The sequence below is a fragment of the Ammodytes marinus genome, assembly GCF_949987685.1.
Source record: "Ammodytes marinus genome assembly, chromosome: 8".
Lineage (NCBI taxonomy): Eukaryota > Metazoa > Chordata > Actinopteri > Uranoscopiformes > Ammodytidae > Ammodytes > Ammodytes marinus.
Genome location: NC_137212.1, coordinates 21,823,959 through 21,850,796, shown reverse-complemented (window position 1 = coordinate 21,850,796; position 26,838 = coordinate 21,823,959). Strand labels below are relative to the sequence as shown.

The 26,838-nt window shown below is 41.6% G+C and overlaps 2 protein-coding genes across 4 annotated transcripts in view; one reads left to right on the top strand and one right to left on the bottom strand.

The window, feature by feature from the left end:
• The first annotated feature begins 11,472 nt into the window (after positions 1-11,472).
• Positions 11,473-14,906, top strand: LOC307254065 (Rieske domain-containing protein). 2 transcript variants are annotated; one of them, XR_013844977.1, is made up of 4 exons: positions 11,473-11,815; positions 12,163-12,278; positions 13,545-13,893; positions 14,394-14,906. XR_013844977.1 is itself a non-coding variant. In XM_080032300.1 (3 exons), exons 1-3 carry the CDS (start codon positions 11,626-11,628, stop codon positions 13,641-13,643), a joined length of 405 nt encoding a protein of 134 aa, XP_079888426.1. In that variant the 5' UTR covers positions 11,473-11,625; the 3' UTR covers positions 13,644-14,906. The 2 variants fall into 2 exon arrangements, 1 of the variants encoding a protein (XP_079888426.1); XM_080032300.1 differs by having other exon boundaries at positions 13,545-14,906.
• A 143-nt stretch (positions 14,907-15,049) lies between these two features.
• Positions 15,050-26,838, bottom strand: part of cilp2 (cartilage intermediate layer protein 2) — a 19,707-nt gene continuing 7,918 nt past the window's right edge. Inside the window, exons 3-10 of one of the 2 annotated variants that reach the window (XM_080032607.1) lie at positions 26,718-26,838; positions 26,305-26,487; positions 25,501-25,656; positions 25,099-25,416; positions 23,438-23,546; positions 22,831-22,988; positions 19,050-21,472; positions 15,050-18,965 (exon numbers count right to left, since the gene is read on the bottom strand). The exon at positions 26,718-26,838 is cut by the window's right edge and continues 173 nt beyond it. In XM_080032607.1, the coding sequence (XP_079888733.1) occupies positions 19,062-21,472; positions 22,831-22,988; positions 23,438-23,546; positions 25,099-25,416; positions 25,501-25,656; positions 26,305-26,487; positions 26,718-26,838 (3,456 nt within the window). In that variant the 3' untranslated portion in view covers positions 15,050-18,965; positions 19,050-19,061. The remainder of the gene's footprint in view (positions 18,966-19,049; positions 21,473-22,830; positions 22,989-23,437; positions 23,547-25,098; positions 25,417-25,500; positions 25,657-26,304; positions 26,488-26,717) is intronic. The other variant, XM_080032608.1, reaches the window with a different exon arrangement.

The following is a 26,838-nucleotide window of genomic DNA, read 5'->3' as shown; positions in this document are numbered from 1 at the left end:
TCATGTATGGGACATCCTTTATCTTTTTCTGCCATACTGAATAGCAGGGAAGCATGGGTATTAGAACGCAGGGGTGGATTCTAATGTTTTTTGCCCTTGTATCACTTGCATGGGCCTTGTTTTGATGTGAGGTGGTTTTGGGAATAATTAAACACCATAGAAATGACGTACTGAGGCTGCTTACCAATACATCCCTGCTATTTGGTATAGTACATTTAGGATTTAGGATGTCCAAATGCATGTGGTCGGATGCAACATGCTTCAAAACACCCGAATGCCCTACTACTACTGCACATGAGGTCGTCATTTTTTGTGAGGAAATCAGCATGCTTTTTTGGCCAATTCTGACCCACAAGCCACTGCGCATAATATTAATCCACCTATAGAGGACTCACATACAGTTACATTAAAACACAAGTAGCTGCATCATTAAATACAAGCAGATGTGTGCAAGTAATTCAAAAGTAGTCTTAGTATGTTTAGAGAGGATATTCGCCTTGTACTTCTTTAGTTTCACATGCTTAAAGGTTGAAGACTAACTTGTTTTGCCACAATGATTCATGTCTAAAGCTTCTGGCATTCAGCAGCAGTCCCAGTGTGATATTCCTTTCGGGGTCATTGCGTTTTCATATAACAGGCTACTCAAGATCTGGGAAAACAAATTGTGAAATAAATCAGGACATCACCGGGGTCAAATGCAATAGCAGAGGCATGAACAGTTGCGTAATGTATCATTTTGACTCCTTTCAAAAAGGTTTAGGTTTTGATAATATTTGTCACTCTGAAAGATCATTCATCTTACTAGTTCACACACCCAACTGAAACACTATAGAATTTCTAATCACTGTATAATGGTTGTATCTCACGATGGCTGCAGCACAGTTCCTGCCTATCATGAAAAAAAATCAAAAGGTCATAATGTTGACCGTAGAAGTTCACTTCTGCAGATGTGTTTGAGCTGCTAAAAGCAGTATAACCTGTGGAAAAGTGGAGTAAGCCATCAGTATTGAGTGATTGAGGGTATGTTTTAGTGTAAAAGAGACGGCTTGAATTCACCTCTTTAAAAACAAATATATTCATAACATCATTTTTAAAACCACGTTATGAGATTCAGATTCAGCAAACCCGTACAAGATTTGTATTTTAAACTTTATGTACAGTAAGTGGAAGTTTCATAGTATCTCTTTAGTTTTCAGTGTTTTTCTCAAATTGTCTTCTTTTCCATTCTTGCACACACTTTACTTGCCCTAATACTTCAGACAAAGACCAAAAAAAAGTATCAAATTGAGTATGTATGAGGCCATGTAGTGAGGACATATTAAGTGTCAGTACAGCCGCTACCGGAAGGACTTATGCTGTGATCTGAGAACCTGCAGAAACCAATTCTCAAAGCCTGAGATTGTGATGTCTGTTTGACATCTGCTGCATATAAGTTGTTGTTTGCAAGAAGTCTAGATTCATATCATGAAACCTCTTCCGCTGCATGAGTTGTGAAGTGACAGATATCTTTTAACTTCTTGGTTATTTTTCCAGATTGACTGGACCCCATTATCTTCAGTTCCTCGTAGAAATATTAAATTGGACAATTGCTGGACCTCTGGCCCTCAAGATCTGTGACTGGAAAGACACTCAGCACCTCGTTAAGTGTTCCACTGTGACTCCAATGCTCCTAGCTCACACTCCAGAGAAGGCAGGAAGAAATTAAATAGCCCCTGGGCAATATGCAGGTTATTCCAACAAGGTAGCTCCTGCCCTGACCTAGTTTTTAGTGCAACTTCTTATACTGTATATGCCAGATCTGAAGTAAAAATATAGGACAATATGGAAGACAAGACGTGTCTGTCAGATTTTGCCCTAGATGTCAGTGACGTATGGTACAACAAAAATGGAGCTGCTCAATCTCACTAGCTTTTCATGCAATGAATTGTGGGCCGTTTGAGCAATACGTTCAGAAGACCTTTCGTTTTATGTCACATGCTGAACAAACAGTTATTTATATGGTGTAACTTCAGTATAGATGCTGGTGCAGGAAGGATAAGATTCATTGTGTGCAGTGAGATACGTTTTTTTATCAGATTGAGTGCTGATATTACTACTGATTTCCAGGGTGTTTGTCAGTTGGCATGTTAGTGCAAAGTGTTAGTTGGCATGTTAGTTGGCATGTTGGTGCAAAGTGTTTTGTGCATATGCTCCACTTAATCAACTGCAACAACAATGGGCCTTAATGTAGAACTTGCTGTCCTTGTCTTGTACATGGCCTTTGTGTCAAATATAGCTCCAATACCTATTTGACTGTGGGCATTGTGTTTACAGGGACTGTGCTTTTCAAAGAAAAATAAAAAATATTTTAATCAAATGAAAACAAGCTGGTCCTGGTTGGTATCTGCGGCTCAAGGCAAAATTAAATGAAGCTACCATGTGTGGGTGCCATACCTTATGGGCCCCTGACGGTGGTTGTATAAAGAGCAAAGAACAGGACTCAGGTAGCTCATTGGAGTGGTTTAATCCTGCTATGTTAAAAAATGTTTTAAGCCAAATCTGATGCATTGGAATACCTTTGTCAGTCCTGCTTAGCATTTTCTGTCTCCCTGTAAGCTGTATACAGACAAACTAAAACTTCAGAAGTGCAGGGGTGAGACATATTCAAGCAATCTTAAGCCATGGTGTGGAGGCAATCATGTTTACACAAATATTTTTTTTTAATGTTTCCCCATTTATGCACACATTGCGTGCGTCTCCCTGAAGATTGTACTCAAACAGCTAACATGCTGAGTTTCACTCCGTAAAACCTTTGTTTCTTAATGTTCACTTTCCCAGATGGACGGGTCCCCCCTAAAAGAATTAATTCCCCCCACCCCCTCCATATGTCTGCTCATATCCCCACTGAGGCGGCCTGGCTGGAGAGGCTGTGTGACCGAGTGCTCTGATGTGGTAAGGAGCTGCTGGCCAATGCAGATTTCAACTCTCCTTTCATGGTCTATCAAATAGCCCTTTATAGAGCTGAGCTTCTCTTTTCTTGAACCCTTACATTCATGGTGACCAGCTTAAACATAAGATTGATGGACATGTCCAGTGCGGTATTGTTTTTAGTGATCTTTTACATCTCCTCTGGCTATTACACCATCCTCTCTGATGGAATCTGGGAAACATGTTTGATCTAGTGATGCTGGAATGTAATTACGGTTGTTTTATTCTGAAATGCTTCTGTTGATCTCCTGGGCAAAATAATCATGGATAGGTAAATGTATCACAAGCTCACTGCCTGAGAGTTGTGTCTCACACATTGGACTGTTGCTTCGGTCTGTCTCTAATAAAATAGAGAATGCACACAACATTTTATTTTTGCTTACGTTGTGAAAAAGCCATTGGTCTCCATTATAAAGTTTCTGGTCAATCTTGTCTGGGAGAGTAATAATATTTCCTAAAATATCCCCTTTATTTTGTGAGGGTCAGGAAGTACAGTATGTCCCTTTACGAGCTGTTATGGGACACATACAGCGAGGCTTGAAATATCCACCAGTGGAGGACAAAGACTTAGTTTGAGTCGGGAATGGAATCTGCAGTCAGTCCTGCTGATGGCAACTTCCCCTCTTTTTGCTATCAGTAGGGCTGATTGATTTCTATTTGGGCCACTTTCAACTTTCCAACTAAAGTTATCTCTCTCATAGAGCTCTTGCGATCAATATTTCCCCCTACCTCCTTTGCCTCTTACCTCTTTTGTTCATTTATGTTGTTTATGACCAAAAAGCTGCAAAACTTTTTTGTGTTCATGATGCCAATTAGCTAATGTTAGCATGCTAACATGCTAAACCTAAATGGTGAGCATGGTAAATGGACTTGACTTACAGTATCTCACAAAAGTGAGTACACCCCTCACATTTCTTCAAATATTTCATTATATCTTTCCATGGGACAACACTGAAGAAATGACACTTTGATATAATGTAAAGTAGTCAGTGTACAGCTTGTATAACAGTGTACATTTACTGTCGCCTCAAAATAACTCGACACACAGCCATTAATGTCTAAACTGAAGGCAACAAAAGTGAGTACACCCCTGAGTTAAAATGTCCAAATTGGGCCCAAAGTGTCAATATTTTGTGTGGCCACCATTATTTTCCAGCGCTGCCTTAACCTTCATGGGCATGGAGTTCACCAGAGCTTCACATGTTGCCACTGGAATCCTCTTCCACTCATTCATGACAACATAACGGAGCTGGTGGATATTAGAGACCTTGCGCTCCTCCATCTCCCGTTTTAAGAAGCCCCAAAGATGCTCAATAGGGTTTAGGTCTGGGGACATGCTTGGCCAGTCCATCACCTTTACCCTCAGCTTCTTTAGCAAGCAAGTGGTCGTCTTGGAGGTGTGTTTGGGGTCGTTATCATGTTGCAATACTGCCCTGCGGCCCAGTTTACGAAGGTTGAGTGCACGTTTTCAGCGTCATACACAGAGGTTGGCTTTGGAAAATTGACGTATGAGTGCTGCCAGCATTGCTGCAGGGCTTGAAGGGGTGGGGGGTCAACCTGTCAGTGCTCAGACCATACGCCGCACTCTGCATCATACTGGTCTGCATGGCTGTCGTCCCAGAAGGAAACCTCTTCTAAAGATGATGCATAATAAAGCCCACAAATAGTTTGCTGAAGACAAGCAGACTACGGACATGGATCACTGCAACCATGTCCTGTGGTCTGATGAGACCAAGATAAACTTATTTGGTTCAGATGGTGTTAAGAGTGTGTGGTAGCAACCAGGTGAGGAGTACAAAGACAAGTGTGTATTGCCTATAGTCAAGCATGGTGGTTGGAGTGTCATGGTCTGGGGCTGCATGAGTGCTGCCAGCACTGGGGATCTACAGTTCATTGAATACCAACATGTACTGTGCCATACTGAAGCAGAACATGATCCCCTCCCTTCGTAAACTGGGCCGCAGGGCAGTACTGCAACATGATAACGACCCCAAACACACCTCCTAACGACCACTGGCTTGCTAAAGAAGCTGAGGGTAAAGGTTATGGACTGGCCAAGCATGTCCCCAGACCTAAACCCTATTGAGCATCTTTGGGGCTTCTTAAAACAGGAGATGGAGGAGCGCAAGGTCTCCAGTATCCACCAGCTCCGTGATGTTGTCATGAATGAGGGGAAGAGGATTCCAGTGGCAACCTGTGAAGCTCTGGTGAACTCCATGCCCATGAGGGTTAAGGTAGTGCTGGAAAATAATGGTGGCCACACAAAATATTGACACTTTGGGCCCAATTTGGACATTTTAACTCAGGGGTGTACTCACTTTTGTAACCGGCAGTTTAGACATTAATCGCTGTGTGTCGAGTTATTTTGAGGCAACAGTAAATTTACACTGTTATATAAGCTGTACACTGACTACTTTACATTATATCAAAGTGTCATTTATTCAGTGTTGTCCCATGGAAAGATATAATGAAATATTTGAAGAAATGTGAGGGGTGTACTCACTTTTGTGAGATACTGTATATAGCGCCTTCTAGCCGATTTTCTCAGCCCCAAAGCGCTTTACATATCTTACCACATTCACTCATACACCGATGGCAGTAGCTGCCATGCAAGGCGCTCTCTGAACCATCGGGAGCAATTTGGGGTTCAGTGTCTTGCTCAGGGACACTTCGACATGTGGTGGGGAGTTGGGGGATCGAACCTCCGACCCTGCACTCCAGAGGCGATCTCCCTACCCACTTCGCCACTGCCGCCCAACAATGCAACCCCCTAAATAGGGTTAGCATTTCATGCATCATGATAGTAATGCATGCACTTATAGAGAGATAGATATGTATGTATATGGTTTTTTAGTGTTTCCTCATTACAAAAAGTCAAATCCTAAAGTGTTATGTAATATAGTTGGGTATTATGCCCATTTAGCCACATTCTATGAACCTTATCCTATTTCCTCCAATCGACACACAATATGTCAACACAACCCGACATAAACCATAAGGCGCACTGTAAAACCATCATTGTAGAGGCACGTCACGACAACTACACGTCTGCATTTTCAGAGGGTTGAACCCCTTCTTCCCCTCACTACTTCAGAGAGCTACCTCCCCCCGAACAGTCAGTCTGCTGGGCTGGGAACCTTGAAGAACAAGACGCATTGTGTCTGGATATTATCAGAGGTGAGGACATGAGTAAAAGGAATGTAGCCTAGTCTGATCTCTCCTGCAGACATGTGAGGCTTAGAGGGGGAGAGAGGGGAGGCGTCAGAGAGTGACTCAGCGGCTCATTGTCATGCCCTTGCTGTCTCGTGGGTGATGCCCTTTCCTAGAATTTGGTAGGGGGGGAGGACATTTGAAGGTTAAAGATGCGTGCAGGGCAAATAAGTTGCACTTTACTGAGCAATGCCTTTTAGAAAATAAGGTCTGCATCTTGCTCTCTCCGTAACCCATTCTGTCAAAATGAATGCTTCATTCAACACCTCAGGAAACTTTGCTTTACAACGTCACGTCGGATCACATTTATCCTGTCCGATTACATCTCTGTGGAAAACAGAATGTTGTATCTGAATGTCAGCAGTGACCTTTTAGATGTGAGAAATGGCATTGTTGGGGGAACATTAGGATGTCAAAGTAGGTTTGCAGAGAGCTGTATGTTGACAAGTTAAGGAAGTAGAAGTAGTGTGCAAATGTGGACAGGGAAGAGAGAGTGTGAAGTGTCTGCATTCAGTTACATGTCAGCACCATCAATCAAACTAATGGAACACATGAATTTCGATTCTCAAGAGAAGCAAACAAGGCCAATAATCAACATATCAAACTTGGTGTCTCTCTCCTTTCTGTTTGAATTTTCATCCACTCAAATGATCTTGAGAGATGGGAGGAGGGAAAAAACAACAACACGTACAACTTACTGATGATAAATCAAGTTGTACAGATGTGAAGACATTAAAGGACTGTCAATTAAATTAGCAACAAGATTCCATATTTTGAAACTAAAACATTTTTTGTTGTTGTTGTTTTTTCTTCACTCAGCCAGCTTTATGTTTGGAAAAAGCCAAAGGATGCCTTCTGTCTGCTGGCAAAAGTTTAAAATGTTCTGTCATGGTCTTAGCAACCCATGTTGTGTCAAAAGAAGTGATTATTGCTCTGCATGGTCATATAAAAGCCAAAGAATGGGACTATTTTACATGTCCGGGTGGTCCCTTACCATGATCCTGTTTTCCAGGGGCCTGATGTGCCCATAAACACTGCTAAACAGATCAAAGAGTGGTCTCATGAACACCATAAAGAACAATATGCTGCCATGGCTTCCCTAGTAAACCCATTTAAACATCATCAAACATTTTTGAGATTTGGGAGCAGAGCATGTGGAGTTGCCATCGTCCTATCCCTCACAGAACAGAAGGATTTCTTTCTTGACAAATGATCTAATATCCGGCTGCACTGATTTCGGGATTTGTGCGGCCTCCTTTCTTGCTATGTGGTGTTTGCATTGCGTAGTCCACCATACGGTATTGAGACCTGACATGGACTGTGGTTGACCTTATTTGAATTATGATTGTTATGATCTGATATTATTGCTGGCTGCCGTACACAAGGCCCTGTCCCAAAGTCAGTCTAGGCTGTAAACACGGAACATTTTCAAACTTTCATCAAAGGATTTGCTTGACAAATGCATGTTATCATTGGGTTTCCTCACAAGAGAACAGAGATGAGCACCACTCTCATGTACTGTATGTCAGTAAATATGAAGCTAGTACCACTAGCAGCCAGTTAGCTCAGAACAAAGACAGGAAATGGAACATAAAAGCACATTTTACCAAAATGTCAAACTATTCCTTTAACATCACCTGTGTGGTCAGTAGAAGTGCAACAGGGTGCAAGGGTTTGAAATGCTTCATAAGGAATGGAGCCGCACTTAATGAAATAATTTACTACCTGGGGCAAAGGAACATATTTTTGCGGCCACCTGAGTGCAAAACTCATAACTCTTTTGTGATTTAATTGAAGGAAACATTTGTTGTTCACTCTCTGATCTAATAATAGTCCATAGGTTATTAATGCATGTGATGGGACAAGAGAAAATGAACACAAAACAAGATTGAGCCTTCATAAAATAAATGTATCAATGTTTCCGCATCAGTTCTGATGAACATGATAACAACGCCAGATTCACACTACCTAAGGTGAGAACAGACACATACAAAAGCACTGTAGTAAACAGAGCCATGTGTACATGGAATACCAGGCTTAGACATATCATTCAAGAAAGTAGCAAAAATTGTCTGACCATCATTGACTCATGTCATGTTCAACTCCATATTTGTATCTCTACATTCTGTGAATAAAAAAAAACTAGGTCCTGTGTTGTGTTGTTGTGTTTTTATCATTTTTATCATTGTTTATTTGGATGTCTTGGCTGTTGTTGTGTTACTGTTAAAGTGGCAACGAGGAACTTTGGCGGCTGGCGGCCCCATTGGACAAAAGCGGTAGTATTTTTACAACGCCAGCTGTCGTAAGGCTGTTTTCTAGCACGTGCAGGCCGGTGTGCGACCGGAACAAAGGCATTAAAAAAAACTATATAAAAACAGTTTTTTTTGTTGTACTGATGGTCTCGTTTGCTTTTAAAGGTAATTTATGATTATCAGAGGAAAAATTAGGCTGTTTGAAAGATATTTAAAAGTTCCTCGTAGCCACTTTAATGTTGTTATGATATTCTGATAGTTTTTCAATGTAATTACGCACTGTGATGTAAAAATGCACAGGTGTTGAGTGGACTCTAGGAAGAACAGCTGTGGCTATGGCATCAGCTTATGGGGATCGTGAACATAAAAAAAAAATCAACTAACCAGGGCTTTACATATTCTGTTTTCATATCAGTGCATTAAACAAGAAGCACTTAGACGAGATCGATCGACAAAGGAGCAAAGCAAGCAGGCAGTGATGCTTTGAGCTTGGCAGAAACATGTTATTAGATAATGAGAAACATGTTGGCTGAGGAGTTATGCTTCCATCCCTCCTAGATGGATGAGTTAGGAGACGTTTGAGGGTGGTTGCTGGGTTGTGGACAAGAAAAGGCTTTTAATGGATGGTGTCTGAGCTCCACTCACAGTCTAGTATCTATTCTGAGCCAGACTTTGTCTACACTAAAATGTACCTCAGGCAAAAAAGTTACACTGTCCAGAAGTTGGAGTACTGCAATGAGCGGCCTAATTTATTGACAGCGCTATCCTCCTGTGGCCATTCGGGGCCCTGTTTCACATTGCCAGCGCCTTTTGTTTTATTGATCCGATCCAGCCCACCGATTCAGATTTTCCACAGTACATCATTTTGATATATATATTTTTTTACATTTAACAACTAAAATCATTTGGAGCTCATTTAATTGGATTCACAGTGTGCGTCTTGCAGTAATCTCACCTTTCAGCATGCCAGAGCAGAGCTGAGGGTGTTGACTCTCACTCAGTCAATGCCACCTCTTACCTGCAGACTTTCCATCATACAGCTTTTTGGCTGAAATCCTCTAGGACCTATTTTATAACCTCAGGGACCTGGCTCTATAACACGTCATGCTTGGCATCGTTCTTTAAAATAAACACCTTTGGGGATTTTCCAATCAAACCCTGCTGTGTGAGTGGAGGCAATACACGATTAAAGGTTACCTGTGCTAATCAGCACGCTAAAATATTCCCAGCTGTGTCTCACTGCTGGGTGTTTTTGTTTAACAGTATTACTTTGTTTTTCTAGTTCAAGTCATGCTGAGCAAAATTTCTCCTCCTTATTATTTGGTAAATGCATGTAAAGAATTAATGAAAAAATCATGTATTGCTTATTTGTTGATTGTTTAGAAATGACACGCTGAAAGTGTGCTGCATATAGTAGTGACTAATAGCATAAAATAGTCAACATATAAGTGTTTAAAAAAAAGAAAGGAGATGCTTAGTCAGGGCAAGACCAGAGTGTCAAAGCAGTGATGTTGACTATGGGAACACTCTCAAAAACCATACCACTGTAGTATAACACGACATGCTAGTCCAAAAAATTATGTTGTGGCTACATTATTCACACTTAATATATCAAGGTTTTAAAAGTCCAAAGCGGAGACTTACTTTTGTTGAATGACTTACAATTAAAGATAACCTTATTGGTGAATCTGCTGAGCTGTTTGCTTAGACCACGGCATATTTGAGAATTATAGTCACTTAGCTCTGGTTTCTTTACCCTGGCTTCTTTCTTTACTCTTCCGTGATTAAACTTCATATTTATTTACACTGACATCCAGCTTCTGACAAGACGCAGCAGCTTTCTTGATTCTTTCCCGGCACGTTTTTCACGCCGCAGCCTTACATGACTCAGTTCCTCAAAGTCAGGAGTCAGAACAAGTGGCCTCTGTTATGCATCACCCCAGTCTAGACAGTAACTTACATTACTTAAAGGCTTATAACTGCCAGCAGCATTATTACTGGCACAATAAAGCAACGGAGAAGAGAGTGAATAAAGGGTTGAAGAAATGCAGATCATCATCTATGTGTTTTTGTTTTTTTTGAAATTTGCCAATTGGACATATTTGTAGGTGGCACGGAGCTCAACCTCAATACCACTTTAGAGGTCATTTGTATACACTGGTGATAATTATGAATCATTAATCTTCGTGTTCATTGACAGATGAAACAAATATACATCGTGAGGTTACACTGCATGACAGAAGTTGGGCATTCTGTTTTAAGGAAGAATATCCTTTTCAATTTTTTTCGTTGCTAGAGACAACATCACATGGTTGACAAGTAAGCTCAACAACTAAACCATTGGCGGAGACACGGAGTTCACAAACAATATGTAGTCTAATAATGCCAAGAAACTGCACAGTGGAAAACTCCACCTTAACAAATCAGCCAAGAACCTGTCTGGAGCCCAGTGCAGCATTGAGCCTTCCATGCAAGAACAACAAGCTTCAAAACTGATAATTGAGAAATGGCTTTCAGCGATGTGCACAGAACATAAAGAGCAATGTTCCACATGAACCATACACTTTGGAAACATGCTCTCAAGTGCTCTCAATAAACTCAAAGGCCATGCAAACGCCTATCAAAAACTGGGTATGTTTGCACAGTTTGAACACAATACAACAGGGTTTATATCACAGACTGACCCTATTCAGGAGGGATCAAAACAGGAAGGGTCTGGGTCCATGCGTAATGAAAAAACATGCAGCCTAAATAATGATGATGGTTGAACAAGGCTCAACATAGTTTGCAAGCCTGTTGGCCGCAGTCCGGGCTTTTGATAGGCTATTAGATTTAGATCAGCTGTTTATTTGTTACTGATAAACAACTACCCGACTTGAATGGGTGTGTTTGTGAGGAATGTCATGGTTTATTGCCCGTGGAAAACGTTTCGTTCACATGTAGCTCAAATGCACAGCTGTTGTGCTATAGCACCGTGCGTGCCTCGGCGTGACAGTGTCACGGTTCGCTGGCAGGCTGCAGCTGGATGGATGGAGGAGGCAGGTTGGGTGCGCGCGGCTGACCGTCGCACCAGTCGGCCCGGTGGTTTAATGTGGAATATTTACACAGAGCGAGCTGCCAGAGCCTTTTGCACCGGTGGAAAAAAGGAGTCCCGTTGTAGCGCAAATTAGAAAAGCAGCTCGTTTCGCCGCTCTTTATGGCTTCTGGCTCCGGGGATGAAGAGGGAAACACGGAAGGCGTTTCGTGGAGGCTCATAGCTCCGGCCTCGGAGCTCTCCAACAAGCCCTGCCGTCTAATGCACTCCTCCCTCGGCCGGGACTCTGATGTCTGCCTCTTCTACGTGAAGGGCGAGTTCTTTGCGATGGATGCGCGCTGTTCACATGCTGGTAAAAGCCTCGATCGACCTCTCAATATCAAAATTCACCCTCGCTTGCATTAAACACAGTAGTGCACAATGCATCCCGTGTTTGTAGGCCTACGTATAATATAACTGAATCCTATTCACCATGACCTGCAGAATGCACATAGATGCGCGAGTCCGACTTAAACTGAACCTCCTAAAATATAAGGACCTGGATTTTGTATCCTATTCCTCATGCTTAAAAAACTGTTATCAGTTTCACATCGTGTTCAACGAGCCTCACAATCCCAGTTTCCTAGGAGGAAGGCAGCATAAGAAGTCATTTGTTTTGAGATGGAGGAGATGTGATTAACAATATCCTGTTTCTCCCAGGCGGTCCACTGTGTGAAGGAGACATCGAGGAGGCAGACGGGGTCCTGCAAGTCTTCTGCCCCTGGCATGACTACAACTTTGACCTCAGAACTGGGAAGTCAGGGACCTCCTTACAAGTCAGTAATGAAATATATCCATTTTGTTTAATAAAATAATTACCCCCCCCCCCCCCCCCCCCCACACCAATACAGATGTATTGGTATGTATACAAATACAAATATAGTGTAATGTGGTGAAAAACAAAGATAACGCCTTATAAAGTAGGCAGTGTATCACGCCTCGTTTCCACTTAGTAGCACAGTTTAGTTCAGCACAGTTCGGCAATGCACTGTATAACCCCAGATTCCACTGCAGACAGTAGGCTAGCCGCACTTGGTAGTCGGGGTTTATGCCGGGCAGCGATAGCTGTGTTCTGAGTACACTCTGTTGGTCAGATCCGTTGTGCGGTGCTGGCTGCGGTAGCTACGTTATTACCATGACATCGTATTAAGAGGAAAAACGCCACACAAACAAAGAGCTGCTCAACAACATATTTCTCTAAACACAAGACTCTTCACTCTTGCCTAGGTGCCTACACACGACGGGTCACCTCTCACACAGAAATGATTTTGTCGACCAATCAACGGACTGCAGTGCATAGCTTCAACGTTTTGGGACCCTTTGGGATGGCTTGGTACCCCAACGATAGGGTAACTAAAATAGGAGCGGCTCAGCTCGCTTATATTGGAACCCTTCCCAACTTTTGACAGTGGAAATGCAAATAAATGCGTGCCGAGCCACACCTAACCGCATCGCTCAGTGGAAACAAAGCTTAAGTATATCATGTAAAATCTTGATTGTCCTCCTAATGCCCCTGGGAGTTGACGTGATTTTGAACATTTGGAGTTATATGTAGAGAAATCATCAACTGCTGTTAGACATAGACATCTGTTTATAGGCATGATAAATCAAAGCTCATCAGTCGGATTTAAGATTAAGTCCACCTTTTGTTCCGTTAAACATCTTTTATTCCCCCTGGTCTGCTGTTTGGATGCACACATCAGTATGCAGTCCAAACAAGAGCTTCACTTCCCATAAACATCTCATCCGCTTTTCCATTAATCATTTTTATATACTTTTGCTTCTCTGCCACACCACTCACTGTGATGTCAGCTGTGTTCACCAATAGCAAAAACATAGCAACAAGTATTCCAATGTCGTTGCGCTTTCACAGGAGGCTTCTGCTACATTTTGTAGAAGTGACATTAAATACAGTGTAAGCTAACTTGTTCTATGGCACATTAAGGTTGTGGTATGAGGTCTGGCTGCTTCCAAAGTAGTTTATGATGGTGTGTATCTTCCTGCTCTCATGCTTCTGCATCCCCTTGTTTTGATTTCTGCAGCAACAAGTGTATGAAGTCAAGCTGGAGGATGGCAACCTATACGTGAAACATGTCGGCCGTCTGTCCCTTAAGCCTTTTCCTGCCGATCAGAAGAGTTGACCGACCCTCAGTGCGACTGACTGCTTTGTCTTTTAGCCCTTCGTGAGACCGCTGCCCTGAAACCCAGCTGGCTTGTTTTTAAGACTTGTTCCACAAACTGTAGCCATGTGAAACATTCCAGTCTTATCTGTCATTTTCTCAGACCGTTTCTACTTTGATTGCTGCGGACTCACTCAGGACGATATCAAGAGGATTGTCTGAAGAGGACATGACATCATTAAATTGTTGCAGAGTTTTACTGGCATTCAAGGTAGAGACTCATCACAGACAGCAAACATGGGGAGCTGAAGCTCACTGCTCATCTTGATTACACACCAGACAGTGGCAAACAGCCTTTATAATAAGCATTACATCAGGCCTCAAACTGGTAAACTTAAACAGACAGGCGGTCAAACTTGTTGAGACCTTTATTTCAGTGACGTCCGGCAACAGAGACTCCCTTTCAGAATGAGTATTTCTGGACTGTATTTTACCAGCAATTAAGCAATTACAACACACATGAAAAGGCACCGCAATTATAATTGGTGGCTTCTCCATCAGCATTTCCCTCCATTCCTGGTCTGTGCACAGAAAGGTTTTTCTGTCACTGACGCAATGGGACTCAAAAGGAACAGTTAGGAAGGCGCCAGAGTAAGGTTCACGACCTGAAATGCACCATTGACTTAAAAAAAAGTGTTTTTCTACGTAGCTTTGTGTGTGCATGAGAGCGGTCACTCACTCTATTTTCTGTCTGCTCCATTTGTCTGGCAGAGGCACAGAGCCCGGTCATGAAGGTGTCAGTGACAGTGTGGTTCAACGATCTCATTTTCTTCCCTGCTGTGCTCCCCGTCTTGCAACTTTATTACAATAATAATTCCACTGGTTAAAATTGTCTTGTGTGCACCAGAACTCGTGCTGTGTGCATTATAACTCATCACCTACAGGGTAATGGCCTTACATAATGGAGACACAGCAATTATGTGACGGTAGACAATTCTAAATAAAAACTGTCCAGGAGGCTGCACAGGAGTGGTTTCTTACATTTCTGTATCATAACATTACATCTAGCATTCCGCCCTTTTCTCTGTTTCCTTAAATGTATTTTAATATGCCCAGTTTTTAGTTGGTTGTAATATGTGAATTATGCATCTGACCTGATTTTGATAATATATGCAGAGTGCATACACTGTAAATGTGTATTTCATTGTACCTCTCTAGTAGTTATTTTTGCAAACTATATTTATGTTGTATACACTTTATTTTTATTTGAAAAATGAAATGATTGTATTTTAGCCACTGTGTGATATATTTAATAGGAAATAAACAAATAAAACCTTCCCTTTATCTTCATTAATGTGAAATTGTTAAAGTTTGATGATTTCCAACTCGGAAAAGGAATCAAGGCGTATACACAAAATCATTTTATTTACAGTCTTTTGTTCGTACAATTGTAGGTGATTTCATACAATACACAATTTACACATAAAAACCGTAATTCTGAGAGAAACAAGATATTGGCATCACCATGCAATAATTAAGCGTTTACAGAGAATGATCAGTTTATTGATGGATTTCCTTTAACTTGACCTTGGGGTGGCTTCCTTGAGCACTGTAAAATACACAACTGTCTTAATTCACTCCAGAAAGTGGTGGAAAGGTTCAAGGATGACCTCCAGAATAAATTACAATCTCCTTGAGACAAGCTGGACTGTACAGAAGAGAAAATGGATACATCTATTCAAGTTACTGTGGTATTATTGGTGGTTCCTGGTGGATTAAGAGTATTGAAAGGGTCATTTACCTCAAATTACTTATTCAAATGTGATTCATTACAAAACAGCCCACAATTTTCCAATAAATCTAAGGGGATGAAAAAAAAACACCTCAATGTGGCTACAAATCTAACAAACGTATACAGTAGGAAATGAATAGCTCCACATTCTGTGAAATGCTCTTATTTGTTTCCTTGCTGAGAGTTGGATGAGAAGATTGATACCACTCCTCCTACTGCCAATCACACGGAGATTAGATAAACATATTGTTTCATTTTAACGTAAATCTTTGCAATGTGTTTTATCTGCTGGGTTCTTAAACTCCCCCACTGTGATTGCAAATACTGGACAGTTTTTCTCAAGCCATTAAAATAAACATTTCAGATGCTCTTAAATTTCCTTTGACATTTACCAAAAGGACAGAACTGTTGGGAGGGCTCGGCTTACTTTCCCATGCAAAGCCTTCCATAATGAAATGCTCAGCCTATTATTGTTAACTTGTCCTTCAAGTTCCCCTGATAACTTTTCCTCATGAATACGCCAATTCTCCTGTCAAAGTCTTCACCTCTAAAAACCTGCATTCTTCCATGTGCAACCACTTTAAGCGCCTGCTATTCTGTTAGTGAAGGACCGTGAGGCCAAAGACCACAAATATTTTCCCTTTCTTTTTTTCCCCCTTTACCCAAACAGTGCCCCGAAATGCTTGAATGCCTCTCTAGATAATGTCGCTCCGTTTTCTATTGAAGTCTTTGGTCTAGCATTTTCTTCCAGTTGGTCTACAGCTGTTGGCCCTCCTCAGCTGACCCCACACCTGGATAAAATCATCATCTTTCCCATTGAGGGGATGCTACATCTGCTGCAGGGAAATGTTTGTATTCATCAAGGGGATCTGAACTGTTCACCTGTGATCAGAAAGGTCAGTTATAATGGCAAACGTACCAAGTGTTGTCACCCTATATTACTCTGTGTTGAGTGCTTTTCTGGAGTGTGCTGCTAGTAGTGCACAAAGGAAAGAGATTTTTGCTAAAGTATACAAGCCTAGTGAAAGTCTGGGGTTACAATATATAGTTTTCATTAATACATACAACCTGGCCCCGTTTAGCACACAGTAAACAATTAATCTGTTGCACATTCTGAATAATAATCTAATCAGGTTTAAATGGATCAAGATGAAAACCTTCAGGAATTAACTGTTCAGTGGGCTAAGATGCCATGTTGATGGTAAATATGTTTGATAGGGATTCTCCTGGGCCGGTATTGTTGATTACTTATAGCTTCATCCTTTGTATCCTGGAAAATGTACTTGTTTTGCTGTTTGTGAAAGTCAGTGCCAAATTTGTCACAATTCTCAAGAGAATATTTAATTAATTTTCTAATTAACAGAAGGCTTATATTCACTTGTCAGCCTCTCTGGTCTCTCCATGGCTACCATTATTTGGTCTTGGATTAGTTCAGCCTGAACAGCTTCTCCCATGGGTCTGCAAGTGCCAATTTTGCAGATAAACAAGTTTGGAGCTTTTATCAGAGAGTTAAGCCTTTTCCTATTACCAACCTCAATTACATCTAGGACAACAACAACATCAATTTTTCAAAATCCATCAAGATGCATTGCTTACATTTACTTTTGTATCACACATAAAAATGTGGCCAGTACATTTGTTTGTGTCACTTTTTTAATAACCACTCTCATGTGATTATCAAGGAGATACATTTTGTAAATGAAGGGAAGGCTAGGAGTTTTAATGAACACTAGCAATATTTCTTATAGGTGAAGTAAGCGGTTTATGTATGTTAATATAAGTGTCAAATAGCTCTTTATTCATACAGTGATCGCTTACATAATGTGCGCGCTTCATAAAGCCAATCTCTCAGTCAGCTGCTCTGCATGTAATCGACAAATAAACTTATTGGAGGATCCTGAAATTTTTATCCAATCAGAAGAGAGAACGCTACAAACCGACACCCGTCTCACTCGGTCTCACTGCCGGTGCACGCCAGAGAAACAGATGGGTGAATGTGTATGCGCCTACAATGGTGGAGGAGGTAAAAATCCTTCCCAATGTCTGTTTTGATGGTTTTTATCATGTTTTATCACACTTATGGATCTGAGATGATGCTAGATAACTCGCTGTTTGAAGAGCGCAGTGCATTAATGTGGTGACGTAGGGACGAGCGAGGGGACTGCTAACTGCAGTAACTGACAGGAAGTTAGCTAAAAGAACCATTCCGCTTACAGCACCTTTAAGTTAACGAGATAACTGTGGTGTACAAACTGTAAAATCAACTGAGTCATGCAGCAAAATATGAAAATGTTAATAGGTTCTATGCAGTTCAGAGAGTTGAAGAATGATTACGTAGCAGTTAATTTATTTGCTTAAAATCACACAAATTGAGCCTTGCGCAAAACCTCATGCAAACACCTTAACCAAACTACCTGCCATGTACTGAAGTTGTTGCTTCATTCAACAGCAGCACGTTTTATTTTCTGTATTATTTTATTGCATGCTTTTGAAATAATGCTTAATTTAAATTAGATAGTTATTGCACGTCAAGATACACAGGCAGCTCACAAAGACATTACCAAACAACATAAACCATGTTATTTTAGACTCTGAATGAGTCTAGGTTATCGGATTAAGGGAGAGAATTTGGAGAAAAAAAAGTTTGAGTAACATTTTGTTGGGTGATGCTGATTTGGAATGTGCAAAGAACAAAAAAAAAATAGATGTCATACTTCAAATATACCATCAGCTATTCTACATCTGGACTACCACAATGCCCTGCACATTTAAGTAGGTGTGGAAGGATGTTTGGCTGAATCAAAGTTGGCAATGTGGCATGCTAAAGAAAAATATTAAGGATGACAGAAAACATCCATTGTTCCCTGTATGGCATGTCTCACTCCACTGCATCCAATAATGCTCGAGCTGCTGCCACCGCGACCCGACTCCGGATAAGCGGTTGAAGATGATGATGATGATGATGCGTGCCTCGTCATGGTGTAAGTTTCCTAGGTTTTAGAAAAAAAAGGCTTGCAATCTGCTGCAGACAACAGTGACCTCAAGTTGGTTTCTGTCTGTTCTTGAAGAGAGATTCAGTGGAAAGCAACGGCTAATTATGAAGTGTTTGGGGCCTGGCATAGTATTTACAGAGTATTTGAGGGTATGGCTTCAACTCAAGCATTGAGAGATGTCAGGAAAAACACCTACCAAGGGGAAAGTGGAATGCCACAAACTACGATTATAAAAGTTATGTTCTCAAACATTGAATTAGTCTATTTATACATAAAATTCGACCAAAGCGAATTCAATAAATGCCAGTCACATCATTAAATATAAAACACTCATTCATGTATTTTGAGGAAGGACATAAGAAATTTAAATAGCAAGTACCAAAATACCCTTCAAGTAAGTATAATTCTAATGAATATCTTCAATTAAACTCATTGATATTGCTGAAAATAGTGTCTGCCTTGGTTTTGTGGTTTACATTTGCAGGAAGGAGTTCATACTGGTCAACAGGCTGGCAACTGTCTTCCTCGACTTGATACTATCATGTCTTGAGGGAAGACCTAGAAATAATAAGCAAAAAAGCACTTTAACTTTGATATTACTGTCCATGTAAAGAAACCTCAAATGATCTTCTCTAAACCTACCTCTTGGCATATCTATTGTCGTTGCTGTGTGCGTGAGGGCACTCTCCTCCTGGTTGTAGAGCTGGCTCTGCGACTCTGGGTCCTGCCCCGCTGCTCTGAAGGATAGGCCACCACCTGGGTGGCTTGTCCCTGCACCTGCATACCTGCCGACTCCCTCATGTCCCTCGCCATCTGAGACAGAGTCTGACCCGGGTTGGTCTGCAACCTTTGAAAAAGGCTTTCTCTAGTAATTTTCCTCTCTGGACAGCTGAAGGTCAGCGCCACTCCAGAGTCTGACTTCATCTCCCTGGAAAAACCATCTGAAGTGCCATCAAAGCAGCGGCCTATAGCAATCTCCTTGGCGACCCTGGGGTTTTGGTCTGTGACTGTGTAGATGCCATAGTTGTGTCCCAAAGGATCCACAGGGGCTAGCATTGTGAATGCATGGGACTCGTTGTTTTGAGGGACTGGGGGATGTTTGATGAGATACTCTTGTAGGAGGCTGTTAGTGCCAGTCCTGCGACAGTTCCCCTGTGGAAGGACTGATATGAGGGATCTGTCAACCTCAGCTTGATCAAACAACATGCCACTGCATTTGAACTCTACACAGGCTGCTGAGGTGTTGGCCTCTCGCATGTCCCTGGTGCTGCGAATGTCTCTTATGCCATAAAGTTTGCCCTTTGTTTCTCTGTGTGATCCTCCAAAATTTCTAGATCTAACCATAACTTCCCTTTGTCCATGGATCTTGACCTTAATGAAGCATGCTCTGAACTCCTGGGGATTGGGCCACCAGGAGAGGTAGTCTCCTGTCCAGGTCGTCAAATCATTCTCTTCAAACGGAACAACATTGTATTCATACTTGTCTTTTTCCACTCTGAAGAATCTGAAATGATTTGCATCAACAGGGGCATTTTCACAACCTATTAAACTCTGATATGGATAGATTGGCCCATTGGTCTCATCAAGATTATTTTGGCTAGGCTTTGCCAAGTTAACTCTAAAGGCTGTTTTCTTCATAGCTGGATCCTCGTGGTCTGAGCGTTGGTAGTCTAATTTATCCAGGTATGGTTGAGATACTCCAATGATGTTCGGATTCATCTTTGGAGAAGAGGGAGCTGCATCCAGTTCTTCCCCACCCATCATGGCTGTGACATATGCAGTGTAAGCATCAGGTCTTTGAGCATCACAGAAAGCTGGTAAACAAGCCCCGTTTGGTCCAGTTATGACACTGTCAAAGCGCCCCCATGCCCTAGGATTAGCAGAATAACCAGGTTTGGGTTCCAAGTTTATCAAGCTGATCACAACACCCTCCAGCTGTTCAGTAGGTAGGAATTTTTCACTCATATAGGCTCGGACTTTAACGTAGCAGCGTCTGTTTTCAGGCACGTCTAAATTGAAGAGTCTACGTTCTCTTATCTCCATGTTGCCAATGAGGAATGTGCGCTCCTCTCGTTTGCTTCGCCCACCAGTATTTGTCGCTGTGTAGGAAAAGTCACTCTCTTCTTCCCAGACTCCAGTGTCTGGGTTTAAAGACCACAGTTTCATTTTGGGAATGTGCTCTTGCATTTTGACGTGCTGTGTGTCAAGAAGGACTTGAACCGCTCCTGCTCCAAGTACCTCTTTGTTGGTCTCGTCTCTGAAGTCCACAGAGAACATGCCATAGGTCCTCAAAGGGAGCATGTCACCCTCATCATCCACAAAGTTGAGATCACCAGGAGCTGCAGCCGCTGTGGTGATATTTCTTGGGTCAATGAATGTGACACTGGCTTTCACAGTTCCCTCATAGATGTCTCCATTTTCTTTGTGGAAAGAGTTGGGAGGAATAACCAATTGACCAATCGGGTCTTCCCCTTCAATTTCTCCTAGGTTAATAGAGTTGGTCTCTCCTGCATTGATATCGATAGGGGTCTGCTTTCTCATTACTTTCACATCATGGTAGATGGACCCACCTTTCTTATCAAATATGAACACCTTAGGAGTGTCAATACACTTCTGAGTGGGGTCAACAAAATTGACCACCAATCGCTTTGTATCAGGAGTAATTTGTAAAGTGAAACTTCCTTGGTATCCAGTGGTGCCCACCCTCTCTTTACCGATGTAGATGTGCCCAAAACGGAGAGGCTCATCATTGTCGGCTGTAACCACTCTGCCACGAACCAGCACAGTGGGCTCCACACACTTCTGACAGCTGCACTGTGTCACGGCCCGGATAGGGAGGCTGTAGCGCCCACAGTCAATGACTTGACTTTCCATGTTTTGGACCCCACAGCAGAATCCACCTCCGTCTCTGCAGCGCATATCAAAGTCTAGGGAGCCAGCGCATTTGTTGTGAGGGCAGCGTCCAGCGTTGTAGTACTTTGAGCGAGTCCCGGGTTGAACACAGTCCATCGGCAGTTTGACGAGGTGCATCTCAGGGGTGGAATTGCATGCTGGTGTTCCCGTTGCTGGGAACAAGACAATATATGATATAAAGCAAGTGTTGAAATGACATATACAATATCAATAAGTCATCTGTTATACCTATGATGTGAAAGACTTTTCAGTGCAAAAGAAAATATTGCACAAATGATTGTGAAGTTTAATTTTTTGGCAGTGCTTTGGTTTGAAAAGTTATCATGTTGAAGACTTGACTCACAATGAAAGACAAGACTAAATAAATGCACTACCTGTTCTTTAAGACCCACCCGTTTCTAATTTGAAATTGGAGTGGAGTATTAAAACATATGATTACAGCCCACTTGGTTTAGAGTTTCCTTAATTCCTTCACATTAAACATATGCATAATGTAAAAAGTAACAGAAAACTGCACAGAGTTAAAGATGTAAGGCAATGGTTTCATCCTGGGAATATATTGTTTTGCACAACATGACTGCCCTGCCATACAGTAATTACTTTTGGAGAGCAGGGATTAGTCTATGGCCTGGAATACATTGCTTGAGCACTCTATAAGCACTTGAACGATAGAAGCAATGTTTAGTTCTCCAACTTGGATGTGGAAATTTACACTTGTCTGTCTGAGAGAAAAAAGGAAAGGATTTATGGACAACCTTGGATTTCACCTCAACACTGGGTGTTCTGTTGAAATCGATCTTGAGGTTTTACAATGTCCAAAGCCATTTTACACAATAAAATGAATCTCATTGTAGGAAGCCATTGCTTCAACCAATGTAAACATAATAGTGTTTACTAACCATCAAGCACTCCAAGGTTTTTAGCCCTGATAGTTTTCTTTTTCTTTTTTCTTTGTGTGAAATGATTTTCATTTTTTAATGACGGATAGACTATTAACTGACTTTTTCCCTCCCTCATTTGTAGGACATTTAGTGCTGGCAGTCCTCTTATGTGTATTAAATCTCAGAGGCAGCTGCTCTTTGTACAGTAAAAGGAAATGTGGTTGTTTGCTTTTTGTCAGTGGTTTTACTTGAACCTGTGTAAAACTTTGACTAAATACATCACTGTCAAATGCACTGGGAAGGCTGCCATCTGAGCTAAGATCCCTGTGTGCCGCTTGCAATCATCATATTAAATTACTCTCCGTACAGTCTGATGATGATGAATTACAGTTTACATTACATCATTGTGCCTTTGAGTTTTTTGTGTCTTTTTGACTGCAATAACTCATATCTTCAAAGCTGCCATACCACTGCAGATTACTGTGGTAAATATTTTACTACAAATAAACAATATATATATTGTGTTTTAACTATGTGACTGGGTTCATGCAAAAGTGGAAACATCTTAAGAACTGGAATTATTCTGAAACAGAATTGATTCCAGCAAGAGATTGAGAGAATATACGTACTTAGAACAGTGAGTAAGGCAGGTGAGGACTTGATGCTGCCTGCTGAGCTGCTGGTTTTGCAGTAGTAATGCCCTGAATGCTCCTGCTTCAGGTCCCGCAGTACGAGGTCCTCTTCATACTTGTAGGTCTTCCTGTCCAGCAGAGTCCCATTGTGGTACCTTGAAAAATAAAATGGATAATGCATGTAAAATTGTGACTACTGCTATAAACCAATGTAGTAGAAACCTCATCTGACTTTACTATTTAGGTTCAGTCTCACCACATTGTTTTTCATCCACAGCAGATCAACGTGATCAACAACAAAAAAGCTCAAATAAATCCACTGTGTGATACCTGCCCACCAAACAGTAGAAGTTGTAAGAGTAAGCTACTAACTGGTGAAGATAATTGAGTATTTAGCCGAGAAAGTGACATTTTTGTTTCACAGGTTACAAGTAACAGATTATATCTGCTTTTTATAATAAAATTAAAAGTTTACTTCCATAAGTATCTTGATAAACTGTGAGGGAAATTGGAGCTCAAAGTAAACTTAAATGCTGATGATACCGTAGCTGTTTATGTGGTTCAATATGAGTTAACAATGTGTCAGCACTAATCTTCATCTCACCAGTAGTATTTGTCAGGTTTTGGTGATCCTGTTGCCTTGCAGCACATCAGCACCCGTCCTCCTTCATAACGCACTTTGTCCTCCGGGTGCTTCACAATGTACGGCTTCTCTGTGGAAAGTGGAACATAATAATCCCTTAGGACTATACTATGAATGTTGTGAGTTGTGCAGCAGAGTTCTGCGTGCTCTTAAAACTCTGTCAAACATTACACTTTATTCTCACATTGGTCCCAGTGCTTGTTAAAAAAATAATATATATTGTTGAGGGAATTACTCTTTCAAAAGCAGCACAGAGGTATTTTTATTTGGTCTCCATGCAACCAAGTCAGCCAGTGCCCCAGACAATGTGAAGTCTTACAATAGGCCAGACTGTTTATGTTGTAGTTGATTGGAGGATTGGCAGGCTTGAAAAAAAAGAAGAAAAATCAGGAAACTCTTACTCATGAAAATAGCTCTTCTAAGAAATAACCAGCTTTAGCTTCAACTAATAGATGATAAAATATTTCAATAAGAAAAGTAGATTTTTATAATTAATCTATTCCAGTGGTTTTCAAACTGTGGGGCTCTAAAAAATTAGAGTTTGTGTTTTTGATATTAACATCATATTAAGCAAATTTAAGTTATGATACAAAAAAAGGAATACAACGTTTTGGTCTAGAATAGTTAATAGCCTAATAATTGAATCAGATCATCTGATAATCCGAGGTTAACTGATCACGTCACGTCCTAGCACGGTGTGTATTGAGTTTATTTAAAAACATTTGGAAATGGGGCCTTCAGTTGCCCATGCACTGTGTATAGTCTATAGCCTATTTCAGCCTTGTCTGTGGAAATAAAGATAGCTGGACTAGAGTTCTTCTGCTTTGTTCCTCTCACTGCATTTAAATGAATTCACTATATTACAGAGAAATATGTCTTGTTAAAGAAAAAGAGCATCAAGCCCATCCCAGAGGACCCTGCATAATATTTTATTTTAAATTAATATTTTTATGGAAAATCCATGTGTCTTTCTTCAATAGCTTCTAATTCATCCGACCCAGCGTCTCCAAATATTTGTTCACACAATATTCCTCAGATTTAGCCTCTTAATTTTCCTCTGAAAGTGCACCAGATTCATGCATTGCACTTCAAAAAGTAAAAAAAAAATCTCACGGGGGGAGGGGCATACCCCTGCACCCCCCTAGGAGAGTCTGGTTCTCCGCTTGCTACTATTTTCACCCAGCAGGACATTGGAGGCACTAGCAAAAAAACACTGGGTGTGTGAATGACATTTAACAATAGTCAATAATTTGGGCAAGTCTGCCTATCTTTTTCACTCCGCTGCACACTCAGTCGGTACTATCCATGCTTAAAGGAAGCAGGATTAAACCACTGGATTAAGATGTTCAAATGTATCTTAAAAAAGCAAAACAAAAACATACTTAGATAAAGATGTTAAAATGTCTTTAAAAAATTGTTTAAAATGCACAAAGATGTTTAGAATGTTTCAAAAATATGTTTAAAATGTGTTTTAAATGTAATTAATTAAAAGATCTTTCAAAACACACAGGGATTTAGATTTTTTTTTTTTGGGGAGGGGGGGCTCCGCTGAAATTTGTTCTCTGAGGGGGGCTCACTCTCTCACATTTTGAAAACCCCTGATCTGTTCTATTAGCACTCACCGGCAGACATGAGGACAGCCTGTACTGAGGACAATCCTGTGGTGTTACTGGAAGAAGAGACAGTGATGGGGGCAAACTTCTCCTTCCTGATGGAGATCAAGGTGGAGGTGGAGGAGCAGACTCCTGGAAGCTTGAACTTCCCCTTGGCGTCTGTACGGGCACGGATGGCCTTAGGCTGGCTGGCCAGTGCCACCAAGGCTCCTGCCACGGGGACACCAGTCACACTGTGGACTACTCCATTCAGCACGTGGCCTTCACACACACACCTGCTGCAGTCCTCAGTGGGCCGGCCCTCGGTGCACACGCGCTGACATTTGGCTGAGAAAAAAGACACAGGGACGTAAGGAAAGGCCCCCATTATAACGAAAGACCTCACATTTTTAAAGTCTAGACTAAGCATACCTTTGCATGGTTTCTTCCCACACTTCTGTATTTCAACGGGCCGTCCATTACACTGTACCGTCTCTGAGGTCCTCACACAGGTCCTCCTCCTAGTCCTGCGACCTCCACCACAGGTCACTGAACACGCACCCCACAGACCCCACGGACTCCACTTGGCTGTTTTACATAGAGAGAGTCATACATTTGTGATGAGTCATTTCATTATTTCTCTCATTGAAACATCATACGCAGCAGTCTCGGGAGAGTTATTAAATCTCTGGTGCATGTCATAATTAAATTGTGCAATTATACAGTATATTTTGGGCATACAAATCATTCCGTGTGGAGCACCGGTGCTAAAAGCTATAATGTGTGTGATGTGACACCGATGATTCAGTACATTTAGTCAACATTCACTGTCGTGCAAATGTCAAAGTGTTCCTGGGCAAGACACCGAACCACAAATTGCTCCCGATGGTTGGCCAGCAACCCTGCGTGACCGCATGCTGCCAACTGTGTGTGAGTGTGTGCTTGAATGGGTGAAGGAGCAGCAAATACCTTGTAAACCTCTTTGGATGTGCAACAAAAATGTCATAATTTACTTTGAAGATTTGGTGTTAGGGGTTTGTCTATACTCGTACTGAACACCTCATTGTGCTCAAAGATGCTTGTTCACATGGGACCTGGAACTTTCTTTCCTTCGTTTAAAGGACGATAACCATACCCAAGAAACCAGCTGGTTGTTTTATCTGATGCAATCTCATCACATCGTATAACTTAAGGCTGGCCCAACTATAGGTGCTGGCAAAACCTTGTGACTCTCACCTGTACATGGAGGGTTGGAGCACTCCCTCCTTTCTGAATGGTGCCCCTGGCATGCTTGTACCAACAGGAGAGGCGTGGGCTGGGTGTTCACACACTTCCTCTGGCGGACCTGGATGCCTACGTCATCACAAACCGTGGTTGAACAGGGACCCCACTCACTCCAGTCAGTCCAGTAGCTGTGCACTAAAGACAGACATATGGGAAAACAGACATACTGAGCAAAGCTGGCATTGTGTGCTGCTATCTCTGACATGTAAGTTGAAATAAACACATGGGTAGACCGTAAACAGCTAAGAACATCTATAAAAAGTGATTCCTCCCTGTAGCCAGTGCTTGCATGCATGCCTTTTTGAAACATGTATGCACATGCTAAGCTGAATGTTCATATCTGGAAGGTCACAGTTTGTGCAGACCTGGGCCGCTGCCGTGGCAACTACCTGGAGGACACTGAAAGCGGACATGATAGTTGGAGCAGATGTTGCCATGGAGCTGTTCCTTGTTGATGCACCAGAAGCCTTTCTCCAGACTGGAGTG

Coding starts and splice junctions, on each gene's coding strand:
- LOC307254065 (XM_080032300.1), top strand. CDS start 11,626: ATGGCTTCTGGCTCCGGGGATGAAGAGGGAAACACGGAAGGCGTTTCG. Junction 11,816..12,162: donor TGCGCGCTGTTCACATGCTG/GTAAAAGCCTCG, acceptor TGTTTCTCCCAG/GCGGTCCACTGTGTGAAGGA. Junction 12,279..13,544: donor AGTCAGGGACCTCCTTACAA/GTCAGTAATGAA, acceptor TGATTTCTGCAG/CAACAAGTGTATGAAGTCAA.